Here is a 13,909-nt window from a genome sequence, read left to right as displayed (position 1 = left end):
GACCACCTGGGGTTCTTTAGCGTGCACTGACGTCGCACAGTACACGGGCCTCTAGAACTTCTCTTCCAAAGAAATTCAGCCGCCGCGGCCGGGATCGAACCCGCGTCTTTCGGGTCAGCAGCCGAGCACCATAACCACTGAGCCACCGCGGCGGAGCAGTTCTATTATTAGTAGTGTAGTAGTATTAGTAGTGGATAGTAGCATTACTCGATGACGACGATGATGCGCAATGCACGAGAATATGTATATTAGTTTCATAGCACTATTATAGAAGACTACGATGTGCAATGCACAGCGCGAGAGTGTATTGAGGTTTAACACGAGGCGTGATCGGCTTCTTCGATAGTAGTAGTAGAAGACCTTTATTCGGCCAAACTTACAGGCCGAGCATGTCGACCGCCTGGGCGACCATAAGTCGCTGTTCTTCCTCCCCTTCAGCGCCAAGCCAGTCGAGCCAGGTGGTGATGGATAAAGAAGGTGGGGGGTAGGAACCCGACTGCTGAGCAGCCGGGCAATAAAAGAGGCAATGGGCCAGGTCCGCATAGATACAGGGGCAGTTGGGGCAGGAAGGGTCAACTTAACACTCTCCAGACTGCCCTTGTGGGCCTCTACAAGGCAGCTCTCAACCTTCCTATCACTACCTCTACCGCTAAGATTTTTGCCACAGGCCTCTTTCATCCTCTCCATTCTCTTCTCTCTCTCCATCGTGACTCGCAGCTTGCCCGCCTTTCCCTTACCCGTCTGGGTCAGTGGTTACTGACTCAAGCGGGTATCTCGCCCATTCCCTGCGCCCCTTTTACCTCTCCTATTCCGACCCCGGCTCCCAATCTTCGTATCCTCCCCCTCCCGACCAACATGTCCCCCGTCCTGCACGCCGGCCGTCGTCATGCGGCCGCGCAGCACCATTCCCCTATACCCAGGGTGTAGCCTATACGGATGCCTCCTTCGTGGCTCCTCGAGGTTCCTGCGGCTACGCCCTGTACCATCCCCACCTCCCTGCTCCTGAAACCCACACCAGCGGGCCGTATCTACACCCTCCTGATGCACTGTCGCTCGAGGTGCTCGCCATTGCACATGCCCTTCAGACATTTGCTCTCCTTCCCTCTCTTCAAGAGTACACAGTATATTCAGACTCACAAGCCGCTATACACCACATACAGAAACGCACTCTAACCCCTTCTCTCCAACAGGAGGTCCAACGAGCGGTCTCCGCATTGCAGCCTTCCATCGTTTTCCTCCGCTGGGTCCCTGGGCATTCAGGGATTGACGGCAATGAGCTGGCGCATCAGCTCGCCCGAGACACACTTTTTTGGGCACCGTTGATCCCCTGGTCCAAGCCTTCGAAGGACGGTGGGAGACTCACCCTTCGCCGCACCATAAAAGAGGTCTACCTCGAGCTCCGCCTAGACAAACGCCTTTACCCTCCCCCTCATCCATCGCTCACGGTGCCGGAGGCTCGCCTTCTTCGGCACATCCAAATGAATGTAGTTATCACCCCGTCTCGCCTCTTCCTCTATCACTATCGATCAGACTCTTCGATAGAGTGTATGTAAGCTGCGTGACATCCTCAGGAACCAAGTTTTTTGTGATGAAGTTATTGAAGTTATGGACGTTCTCGTTAAACTGAAAGTACATAAATTTTGATGTGATACCAATCGACAGGTTGGGGTGTTTCTGTATTAAGCTCAACAGGCAATAAAGAAAAGAAAATTCAGGGGGGCACTTTGTTGTCCTAAATTGCGGTGAGGCGAAAGCCTTTAGCGCGGTGTTGCTGCTTGTGTCACTGATGTGCGGTTAAGATGTGAATTAAGTGCACAATTGTTTGTGGATCTTAAATGCTGGAGACATTGGAGGGCATTTGGGAGGCATCCGTCTGATTCGGCGCCTTTCTGCAAACACTCTCCAGCGTCCTAGACAAGGAGAACTGCATATGCGTTGGCAGGAAGTAACGTAGTAATTAGCTCGCTCGGCTGCGGAACGGAAGGATGATGGTTAGAATCCCATCGTGCACAACGATTTTTTTATGGCTGACAAGCATCGGCTGACAACCTTCTGTCGACAACGATGAGGCATTAAAGGCTTTCGCCTTAAAATGCGGCGGCAGCCTAGTGTTGTGAAGGAGTAGGTTGCGCAACCACGGTACGAACCACGAAGAAAGACACAGAGACACACACAAGCGAACTAACAACTGTTTACTTCTTCCTGGGAACGCTTACTTATACACCTGGCCACGCATGCTCAAATGCAATCTTTAACAACAATAGTCATGCCAAGGGCTGTTAACGCAGACGCGAACGCAAAAAATTGATTTCGACTACGTACAGAGCCACTGACGTGCCACTGATACAGTCTACAGCTTTTTCCTTTATGTGGAAAGCTTCCAAAGCCAGGCGCGCTTGTTCATTTTTGCTTTTTCTTAGTATCACGGTCTCGTCAAGTCGTGGTGCGCAATTGCGGCAAGAACTAAGATGGGACACAAGGTGTTCTCCTTTGTCTGTGTTTTTCCTAACTTTATTCGCATGCTCCCTAAGTCGCTCGTTTATGCACCGCCCTGTCTGCCCGATGTAGGTCTTACCACATGAAAGAGGGAAGGAGTATACCACCCCGGTGGCGCAAGGGATGTAGGAAGTCCCGTGCCTGATTAGGAATCCACTCCTTCTATCACCGCACGTGCGGGCGCACAGCTTCGCCAGTTTATTCGGCGCAGAAAACGCCAGAGGGACACCATGCCTGCCTGCAACTCTCTTGAGGTGATGAGACACCTTATGCAGATATGGCACCACCACAGGCCTGAACGCTTCGCGCTCACTCGTCCCTCTCATACTTGGCGTACCGGTCTTGATCTTTCGTATCAGAGCCTCAGCAACCGCCGTCAAGAGTGACATAGAGAAACCTGCTGCCGAAAGCCGGCGGACCTGATTGTCAAAACTTGCCTGCAATTGATGCACACACGACTTCTTTAGAGCCGATTCCATGCAGAGGGAAGCAATGCCTCTTTTCACAGCTTTTTCCTTTATGTGGAAAGCTTCCAAAGCCAGGCGCGCTTGTTCATTTTTGCTTTTTCTTAGTATCACGGTCTTGTCAAGTCGTGGTGCGCAATTGCGGCAAGAACTAAGATGAGACACAAGGTGTTCTCCTTTGTCTGTGTTTTTCCTAACTTTATTCGCATGCTCCCTAAGTCGCTCGTTTATGCACCGCCCTGTCTGCCCGATGTAGGTCTTACCACATGAAAGAGGGAAGGAGTATACCACCCCGGTGGCGCAAGGGATGTAGGAAGTCCCGTGCCTGATTAGGAATCCACTCCTTCTATCACCGCACGTGCGGGCGCACAGCTTCGCCAGTTTATTCGGCGCAGAAAACGCCAGAGGGACACCATGCCTGCCTGCAACTCTCTTGAGGTGATGAGACAACTTATGCAGATATGGCACCACCACAGGCCTGAACGCTTCGCGCTCACTCGTCCCTCTCATACTTGGCGGTCTTGATCTTTCGTATCAGAGCCTCAGCAACCGCCGTCAAGAGTGACATAGAGAAACCTGCTGCCGAAAGCCGGCGGACCTGATTGTCAAAACTTGCCTGCAATTGAAGCACACACAACTTCTTTAGAGCCGATTCCATGCAGAGGGAAGCAATGCCTCTTTTCACAATTTTGGAATGCTCTGATTTGTACCTACATCCCTTGCGCCACCGGGGTGGTATACTCCTTCCCTCTTTCATGTGGTAAGACCTACATCGGGCAGACAGGGCGGTGCATAAACGAGCGACTTAGGGAGCATGCGAATAAAGTTAGGAACAACACAGACAAAGGGGCACACCTTGTGTCCCATCTTAGTTCTTGCCGCAATTGCGCACCACGATTTGACGAGACCGTGATACTAGGAAAAAGCAAAAATGAACAAGCGCGCATGGCTTTGGAAGCTTTCCACATAAAGGAAAAAGCTGTAGACTGTATCAGTGGCACGTCAGTGGCTCTGTACGTAGCCGAAATCAATTTTTTGCGTTCGCGTCTGCGGTAACAGCCCTTGGCATGACTATTGTTGTTAAAGATTGCATTTGAGCATGCGTGGCCAGGTGTATAAGTAAGCGTTCCCAGGAAGAAGTAAACAGTTGTTAGTGCGCTTGTGTGTGTCTCTGTGTCTTTCTTCGTGGTTCGTCCTTTGATTGCGCAACCTACACCTTCACAACATCTCGTACCAACCAGGCCCAACCCAAGTTTTATTGGCAGCCTAGTGCTCTCGTGCACTAACCAGCGTAACTAATCTGCTCGCGGCGCCGATATTTATTTGTATTTCTTTTTTTATTTTGGTCTGGCTCTTTTACAGCGACATGGATGAACCTACAAACAGCCGTTTAATTAAGAGCTGCGCTCTAAATGCTGGATCATATTCCATCTACGTAGACCCCATTTCGATGGAGGCGAAATGCATAAGATACTTGTGTGTTATGTGATGTCAGGGCACGTAAAATAGCCCTAGCTGGTTTAAAATAACTCGACGCTCTTCAGTACTGCCTCTGTTTCTCTCTTCCTTCTTTAATTTTCTCCTTCATATCTTCCTTGCGTCGCGGTTGAGGTTTACACCGAGAATAAGACAGTTACTGCACCTTTACGGGCCTAGTAACGAATCAGTATTATTACTGTCCACTGTGCTTTGTGCTCCTCTATCTATGCGCTATCTGCTATCTGTTACCTAGCAAAACTACATCGCTTCTATGTTTTCTAGTGGTCTCGGTACTCTGAACGCCGACTTCAAAACAACCAGTAACTTCTGTGTTCTGCTAATGGCTTCTACGAGTATCTCCGTACCACAGATGGCTTTTGGCTAAAAATTTTATCAGTCCATGCTGCATGCGACCGTGTGACATTTCTGGCTTTGTAGCAGGTGTTTTCAGATGAATATATGACTTTCTAGGTGCTTTTTCATTCTCTGAAAAGCTGACAACCTTTGTCTAACAAGATAGCGAACTGGGCGGGTTGGCACATTTCGCAGGTGTTTCAACACAAGGGGGACAGACAGCGGAAGTTAGGCGATTGTGGCTGACGCACAAATAACATTTGGCATTAAATAAGAGAAGACACAAGATGCATGGCATGTGTCATAAGAAAGATAAAGCTGCACGGCAGACGTTGCACCAGCAACGCAACTTTATTTGTCCTGTGCCGCACGAATGTCGTTTATCATCTTTCACAAGCATGTGCCACGAAGTAGGCAGGCTTCGGCATGAATGCAGGCCTGCGAGAGAACGAAAATAACCAAGAAATAGATAAACGTTCGCACCTGTTTGCATTTGTCGCCACATGCTGCTCTTCTCAGTGCTTTACTAAGAGAGGCGCTTTTTGTAGGCGTGGTGACAAAAGTATGCGTGAATTAGTACAGACACCGCAACTGTGAAGAAACTCTATGTGAATCAATCAACTCTCGTAATGTTACTAGATATGTGCGTGGGCAGGTTTCCCCTTTCGAAATCTTCCTGCCTCCGTCCATACCTGGAAACGTGCTAGCACTGTAGGATTTGTGCGAAGCTACCGAAGGCTTTCAGCCCCGACCGCTTTTGGGCAATACTGTCGGTGTTATATTTCCGGGGACGTATTTTGAGACGACTATTTTGTGATTAATTCTTTTGAAAATTACAACTGGTTCCTTTTGACTATGACGTCAAGGCTGACACAGCTACAGTAAGCGATGTCTGCTACAGGCTGAAATATAAATTCCGAATTGGTAAATAAAAAGAAATATTATATATTTAATTCGCCACAAATCATTGCCAAGTGTGATGCTTGCTTTCCGCGCTTTTTGTATTTGCCTGGTTCATATAGTCGCTGTTTTACGTTCGGATAGAGCTACCTGGAAAATTAGTATGACGTAGTTTAGATTTGCATCCTACCTACTTCTAAGCTTATTTTCACCCCTGCAACGGATTTCTTTACGTATAAAGTCCGCCGCGGTGGCTCAGTGGTTATGGCGCTCGGCTGCTGACCCGAAACGCGGGTTCGATCCCGGCTGCGGTGGTCAAATTTCGATGAAGGCGAAATTCTGGAGACCCTTGTACTGTGCGATGTCAATGCACGTTGAAGAGCCCCAGGTGGTTGAAATTTCCGGAGCCCTTCACTACGATGTCTCTCGTAGCCTGAGTCGCTTTGGGACGTTAAACCCCCATAAACCAAACCAAACCAACCTTACGTATGAAAGTGATTCTCCTCTCTATTACAGCTATTTTCGCACACACGTCGATGATTTATTGTCACTTGCCTTAAATGCTTTCGTACTCTCTGTGAAGGGCTGTTAAGTGAGCTGCTTGGGCTATGCAATTTTCCTGCTTTAATTTTACTCTGAATCTGTATTTTTGTGCGTACCTCCAAAGAGTTCCAGGATATCTTATGATACCTCGTAATACTAGTTGTACTTTGCTGAATTAAAGTGTTCATGGCACTTTCCACGCTACGTAGTTAGTTGTTATGAAAAAGATCTCTCGTTTCCTCTTACTAGGACTCGTACGATTAGAACGTGCACGACTAGTACGAAAATTAGTACGAACATGAGAACATGCATGTTAGTACTGATAGAACATGCTGCTCACACGCATTAGGCGTCACTACGTTCAGTGCGACTTCAAGCATGCAGGGATAGCGTTAGGGTCGTTGTCACACCAATAGACCTCTTGCATTGCCCAGGGGGCGCTGCGAAAATGGTGCTAAAGAGCGCCCTCTGCCCTCGGCTGGGTAGTACCGGGCTCTGGCGTCTGCTTCGGAAAGCACGTTGGCAGTATGAACCAGCGACTTTCGCTTGTGCTGTGCCATGGCCTACAGCGAATATCGGGCGCCGAAGATTTTTTCATGGCTGGCGCGCTGTGTAAAGGGAAGAAACTATGCGACGACAAGTACGTGTACCTTGTTCAAGAAATAAGCGGCTAAGATTCAGCGCGGTGTCATTCGCAAGTGAAGAGAGTCGCGTACGAAGTTGAACTTCAGATAAGGTCTGCACGCTTCGAGATTTAAGCGCACCAACGCGATGAAATACTTGCAATATATGAATTCGCAGCAGCGCTAAACAGACAGGTATACGGGACTGCTCGAGCGCACGACGGTACACGCCGCGCCAGCAGCGGTCTTTCAGCATGCCACGAAACGGTGGGCCTCCTGCAGTCTTTATTCACTGTATCTCGCTAAACATGTAGTCATGCCTGCCTTGTAGTAGCCGCCATCTGTTCCTTCAGCAAATGCTAACATGATGCAATGCATATATGAGCTCGCAGCCGAATAACGCTGCAGCGCGAGCGCGTGCGCTGCGCGCTTGATGTCGTTTTCTTGATGTAGCTTTTCATCCTTAAAACGACATCGCTCGAACACGTTCGCTGTTATCAGTGATGCCGCGCTGCCACATACGTGCTGGTTTGAGGTCGACAATGTGCACATTTCACTCTCGACGCTGGGCTGCTCGTACTGCGCAGCGAATTCGCACCTAATCAACCCCCCCATTTGTGGTCATTCGCACGCACCTGGCCACCTCACCACGTTGCACCGGTCGAATTGTCAATTGTCTCAGTGGCCGGGTCTCTAGTCGTGAACCACCAACCATGCCTGCTGATATGCCGATTTGCCTTAATAGTGATTATCTGAAGTGAGATGTTGACAGACATATGAATTATACCATGCATTTTTTGTGCTCTTTGCTGTGCTGTGCATTCCCTTGATATGATCTCTGAATTATGCTATTCGTTTCTCGACTTTTGCTGCTTGCTCTGTTGCGCATTCCCTACTGTTTGGTGATTGTCATGGTACACTTTTTGCTGCTTGCTTGGTCCAACTGCCTATGTAGAGATGTACTAAACAAGTTGTGTTGTAGAATGCATAAATTCTCATTCGACGCCTGCATATGCGGCTGCTCCCTAGATATACATTTTTTGAGAGAGGTAGGCTCCAAAAGAAGACGAACACAAGGAGGATGAGACCGGCTGTAGACCGCGTGGAAGATTGTAGGTACATATGAGGGATGACTGGCATTGTTTTGCTCGTTACCCACAAAGTGGCGACTGCATATCATGGTGTTCGGCACTGCATCCCACGGTTTGCCGTCCGGACTGCATGTGCAAAAAGAACGAATTTGAGCAACGCGGATAACCAAACAAACATCAAGGGAGGCGAAGCAGCCAGCACAACGCGAAGGTTCGCTTACTCAGTGCGTCGAACTGCAGCTATACAGCGCGCCCGGCGCTCCGCTTCGTGAGACCTTGAAGGAAAACGGTAGAATTTGATATTGGGATTCAGACTTTCTTGCTCGTGGCAGCCCACGACACAGCAGTAACGACGGTGACGCTTTTTCGAGACTGAGCGAAGTCTCTCGGGCGGATCGGCGTCCCAGATTCCTTCTGCTGCCTGCATTTCGTCCTAAGGCGCACGGAGCGTCGGTTTTCTAAAAACAAAGCCACGGCCAGGCCGCGGAGTGGTTGGTCACAAGTGACGAGCCTCGTCGCACTCACAACAGTGCAGAAAAACGTGCGAATCGACGCAAAACGCAGGCTAGAAAGGTACGCCGCCACAGCCAGCGCTCACTACTACCCAACCTGGTACTACCCAGCCAGCTTTTCCTTGCTGCCACCAGGCGCCGCCACGTTACCTCAAACTCCAGCGCAAGAGGCCTATACCCCGCTCATATTCGATGTCACAAATATCGCTGTTTTGCCCAGAGAGGTGATGCGACTTTGTGACTTTATAGAACCTGCCCACCTTGGCAGGTGACGCCTAGCCACTGGATCGTGAGCAACCTTTTCACCGAGACAGGGGGCAAGTTCAATTATTGATAGGTCGATACAGGTCGCGTGACCTTGTGACGCCATCATAACCTTCTCACCGGGTTGTGAGCAGCCTATAGTTTCTCGACAGCAACCTGCAAGAGAAGTGAAATCATAAATCAGCAAAAAAATGTGAGTATGAAAATGTCTGACTACTGCAGCCAGCAGCAGTCCGAATATGGCGGTTGACTTACCGACAGTTGCAAAGCAAGTGACACAAGCGCACACATGACTTGCTATAGAAGCTGCGACAAATGCGAAAGGTACAGCTTTAGCATTCTTCTCTTAATACTTAAGGTGACAAGTGTTCCCCGTAGTTTTTTTTTTTAGCATGCACGTGAAGTTTTTCATCATGTGCGTTCACGGTATCGGAAAGAAATATATTCACGTTTGGGCTCGCATTGTTTAAAAATTTAAGTTTCACAAATTTAACAAGGCTTTGTCTTTCACTACGTTATCGCCACCGCCAGTTCACACCAACTTCTCTTAGCAGCGCCTCTTCTTGCAGAACAGCGTTTAATTCATAAATGTTCCTCATGTTGTTTTTTTAGTCTTTTCCTGTTAATGCCGTTAGCAACATGTTTAGTTTTTAAGGCCTGTAGCTTGCTTCTTGAACCAATTTTAGGCGCCACTGGACAAGGAACGCTGTTTTAGGCTTCCTAGATGTGTTTTCAGGAAGGCATGCATCGATATACATTCTCGTTAAAAATGGCGCTGCTTTTCGAGGCTTGGTTTGGTTGGTTTTTATTGGGTTTAACGTACGAAAGCGACTAGGAATATGAGGGATGCCGTAATGTAGGACCCTGCATAATTTCGACCAGCTGTGGTTTTTTAGCGCGTCCCTTCGTCGCACAGTACACGGGCCTTTAGCATTTCGCCGCCATCGAAACGCGACCGTCGCAGCCGGAATTGAATTTGCGTCTTTAGAGTCAGCAGCCGAAATAGTGGCCCATTTTGTGTTGTATTTGTGTAATATCCTTGTGTTGGAGTTGTGTGATGTGGACCTGAGTAATGCCTGGATAAATTTTAAGCATGTGGCAAGAAATGACAACAGCAGAAATTTTTGTTTCCTTTGTCTGAGACAGGAAAGTAACCTGCAACATTGAGTTGAAAATAAAAGTTACTGTCCTGCTTTTTCTTCACAGAGAATACTCTACAAGTATCGAGATGAGCGGCTGAGGAAGTTCACCGACTTCCTGTTGTCCATACGCCCAATCAAAATGTCAGCTTTAGAGAATGTATTTCAAAAGAGCCTTCTTCAACTCCGCACGAAGGAAATCGACCAGGTATACCGCTTCAACGTTCTGGAGACCGTTCTCGACACGCTGTTCAGCGCGTCTAGTTCGGTGGTAAGGAACCGGCTACTGACAGAATTTTTTGTGTGAAAATATATTTCGTGGTTGACTCTGCGCTCGTCCTTCGTTTATTTGTTAGAAATTTCCTGAAACAAGCTACAAATATCGAGTACAGCCACGTGTACCATGCTGTAAACTTTCTCCGCTTCTATATCTTTGCATTCAATGGACTAACATAATGCTTATCTGATCGTTAGAAAGTTCCGCATCCGTAGATACCACACTACTGAATAAAAGTAAGATGCTTGTCATTGCTATTGCTGCTACCATTCACCCTCTAGGGATCTCTTTAATGAGAAAAGAGAGAAATTGTAATTTGTTTATTAATTAGCAGGGCGCGCAGTTTTACTGGAGATGACCCATTATCATAATTTTTATGTGGCAAAGTGCGAGGCCTTCTTTATTATCATTATAAAGCAAAGAAAGATGTACTATTGCTATCATAACTACGCAAAAAATGCAGTAAAAGTTGTTTTTTTCCGAAAGGAACAGAATCGCACATATTCGACACGGTTTCTGTCAGCGTTTTCCTTCATCCAAAGTAGTTTCCCGTGATTGGTCCACTCGCAGTGCACTTCAAGACTGCAAAGTTTTGACATTCAAAGGCTATTAGAGGGCCCCCTCAGGGCAACGGCAGTCTGTGTGCACAAGGATCGAAAAAATGCCTTATTGCCAGATAAGTTTTGTGCAGCTATGTAGCACTCCCCTTGCGGCTTTGTTTGGTTTACAGGCTTCATCTTTCACAGGTACTCCATTCACATTTTTTTTTTCTGATTATTTAGTCGACTTCAGTGCAACAGTGCTTGCTCACCGAATGAATATGGAGCGATTTATTTGAGCAGTCAATACAGGCGCAGTTCGTGTGTGTTATGACTTGAAAAAAATTACCGAAGGCACTTTGGAAATTCTAAAGTGTGCTTGGCAAAATCCTTGTGGTCAACCCATTGCCGCTTCCCCGAACCGCTTGGCGCGGAATCACTGGGCCGCTTCGGAGCCATGCGTCTCACCCACTCGACTGAACCGAGACGTCTGGCGAAGGAGCGGCGGTGCAGCTTCCACCGCCGACGCGCGCGCGCTCGTTCTACCGCTACTGTGTGACGTCATGGTTGCTATGCTCAGCTGCGCCCCCCACCGGCACGCCGGTTGCTAAGGAGGGGAGGAGTTTGTGCCGCTGGCGGAGGAGAGGCCACAGTTGGCAGGATTCCAGCGAGCGGACGGACGCGACCGCGAGCATGAGCAATTAAAAGCTTTCGCCTTAATATTTAGATCCACCCCCCCAGAGAGGGCGCCGCGTGCGTGTGTAAAGCGCTAGGGTGCGCGTTGAACACCTCGTTTTCGCCTGAATGACGTCCAGAGGCTCTGATGGCTGAAGCCAGCTGAGGATCAAGGAAATCAGCTGTAGGGATGTGAAAAATGCGTGATCGGTATTACATGACACTCGTAGAAACGGCGATTCTCAAGTATTAGTTTTTGTTGCAGCGCATGCTATCCACTGTCCAGTGTCATCGGTCTGGTGTCGTGGTGTTTGCTATTATGACTTCGCGATGCTTTCTTGCTTGCTACTGTGTAATTTGTTACTGCAGTGAACACCACTTAACTTGCGTTGCTTCATTCAACATCCTTTGCTCTTCGCGGTCACCCAAGTGTTTGTCAGCGATGCTTTGACGAGGGCGTTTTCATTGAGTGCCTACTTTAGGGCGAGACTGAGTGAACGGAAAACTTACGGTCATTATCGTTTGAAAGTGATGTTTATATGAAGTTATTGAGTGCTCTTTTTTTTTTCAGATGATAATTGCTGCTTTTGCCACTGTGAGTTTCACCAACCCTGATGCAGCATTCAGCGCTGCTACATTGTTTTCCTGCGTCTACATGCTCACGATAACGGACTCCCTTGGGACAAGCATGCCACACGTCCTCAGGATGAAGAGCCAGGTGGGTATACAGTAGGTCGAATGTGAAATCGAGGTAGAAACGGGACCAGCGCTCTCTGCAGTCTTAGATGGCTAGAATCGACATCACGTTATGAAAAAAATGTGCTCAAAACGCGTTTATCACAGAGTCAGTCAGAAGCCTTTGAAATGAAATAATGAAGACACCTGTATCTCGATCGACTAAGGTTTTCGTAACGCCGCAGAAACTCATAATCGTATTCAAAGAGTTTAAGTGACCTTTACTAGGAGCCTCTTCTGGACAACTAAAGACGTGGTGGCGAAGGACTTCGTGTAAGCTAAGATCTGTTGCTTCCCACAGCTGCTTTTAAGCCGTATTGCAAGGTGTTTTAATGATAAACTAAATTTACATGCGCACCAATCAGTTCCAGCTTAGATAATGATGTTATCAGCGGCCACAAGTTGAGGTATGACTGATCAACCGTCTTGCCTTCTGCTGCCTAGACGATGAGGCGGAGGCGCTTGAAACCTGCATGGCCTGAGAATGTTTCTTTCGGGGTTGTACGAGATGTGCACAGCGAGCTTTGCCACATGGCTTATACCATCTCTGTTAACTGAAATGCGTCAATATTAAATGAAGGTTTGGAGTGCCTTCTACCACAGGAACACTTATCTCTTTGGGATATATGCCTTATTGGCAGCAATACTCTTCAGCCATCGCTGTACATCCCTGTGTACACCACCGTCGAATAACAAAACTCATAGCATGTAAGCCTCCAACCTCACCCATTGCGCAGCCCAGTCCGTGCACAATCTGGAATTTGCTTTTTGGGCCACCAGATGAAGGGACATCTTAAGGAAATACGCTTCAGGTCTGACAAAGAGGTCACGATTTCAGTACTCCGTTGGTGTCGTCAACAGTCGCACCTATGTTCTTACTTTGGCACGCCGAGAGCACAGTGCCCCGGTAGTGGAAGAATGTAGCCGCTTAAGGAGACTGGTGTTCTGAAAAATGATGTGCTGTTTGGAATTCGACCACTGGAAATTTTTAGCTAAATGCAGCATGTTTAAACAGCATTGCTCAATTAAGGTACATCCCAAAGATGAAAACTTATTGAGCAAAACTAGTAGCCTTTGTTCGTTCATTTCATGGCTTATTTCCATCAAAATACGTCATTATGATTACAAAGGTGCGGGGTACATTCACGAGTATGAATATAGTGTGCTTCTAAATATACTGTATGGACATACTTCAAGCCAGAGGGCTTTAAAAACCTCCTTTTGCATGTTGTCTTAAAGGGGCTGCGAAACACTGCTTGGGGGGATACCGGCTATACTTCAGGTGGGTTCTTTATGTCACACAGATGCTGACTTAAAAAGAATTACAGGAATCGATGCAAAGGAACGGGAGTTATTCAGTGAAGAAATTTGAAAATACAAGCAAACAAAACGCTGCCCTCAACTCGATTTTGGCGGGGCTTCCCACTCCTATTTCGCTCTCCCAATGACGGCACCTGGCGCAACCAATCAAAACAGCCAGCCAGAGCACGTCGCGGAAGTTTGTACTCCATGGTTGCCTGCTCTCTATAACTCGTTCTTGCTGAGACTGGCAGCGTCGTTTCCATGCCAGAGCGCCCCTGGTGGTGTATTTTTATTTTACTTGCTTTGCTGGGTTTTTATCTAAGACAAACAAGTTGTTTTTGTTGATCTATTATTAAACGCAGACAGGTGACAAAATGTGTCTCTATTTATTCACACAATTTGCAGTATATTTACTGTTTGTCCGATCATCAAGCTCGCGCCAGGTGATGTCATATCCGCTGCTAAAAACCCGCCACTGTGTGGCGACACCATCAGAGCCATGAAGTTGTTTTTGGG

The 13,909-nt window shown here is 47.8% G+C and overlaps 1 protein-coding gene across 7 annotated transcripts in view; it reads left to right on the top strand.

Moving 5' to 3' along the window:
• The window catches only part of LOC149359415 (multidrug resistance protein mrp-7-like), an 86,482-nt gene that overhangs the window by 37,705 nt on the left and 34,868 nt on the right, over nucleotides 1–13,909 (top strand). For 5 of the 7 annotated variants that reach the window (XR_016288778.1, XM_089571630.1, XM_089571627.1 and 2 more), the window contains 2 exons: nucleotides 9,933–10,136; nucleotides 11,928–12,074. Coding sequence is in view for 6 of the 7 variants with exons in the window: in XM_089571630.1 (XP_089427756.1) it covers nucleotides 9,933–10,136; nucleotides 11,928–12,074 (351 nt within the window). In the remaining variant the exon portion in view is untranslated. The remainder of the gene's footprint in view (nucleotides 1–9,932; nucleotides 10,137–11,927; nucleotides 12,075–13,909) is intronic. The other 2 variants (XM_089571626.1, XM_089571628.1) reach the window with 2 other exon arrangements.

The sequence above is a fragment of the Amblyomma mixtum genome, chromosome 2 (genome assembly GCF_055824585.1).
Source record: "Amblyomma mixtum isolate Tamu chromosome 2, ASM5582458v1, whole genome shotgun sequence".
NCBI classification, from domain to species: Eukaryota; Metazoa; Arthropoda; class Arachnida; order Ixodida; family Ixodidae; genus Amblyomma; species Amblyomma mixtum.
Note: the sequence above shows the minus strand (reverse complement) of the source record. Positions and strands in the feature narration are given on the sequence as shown.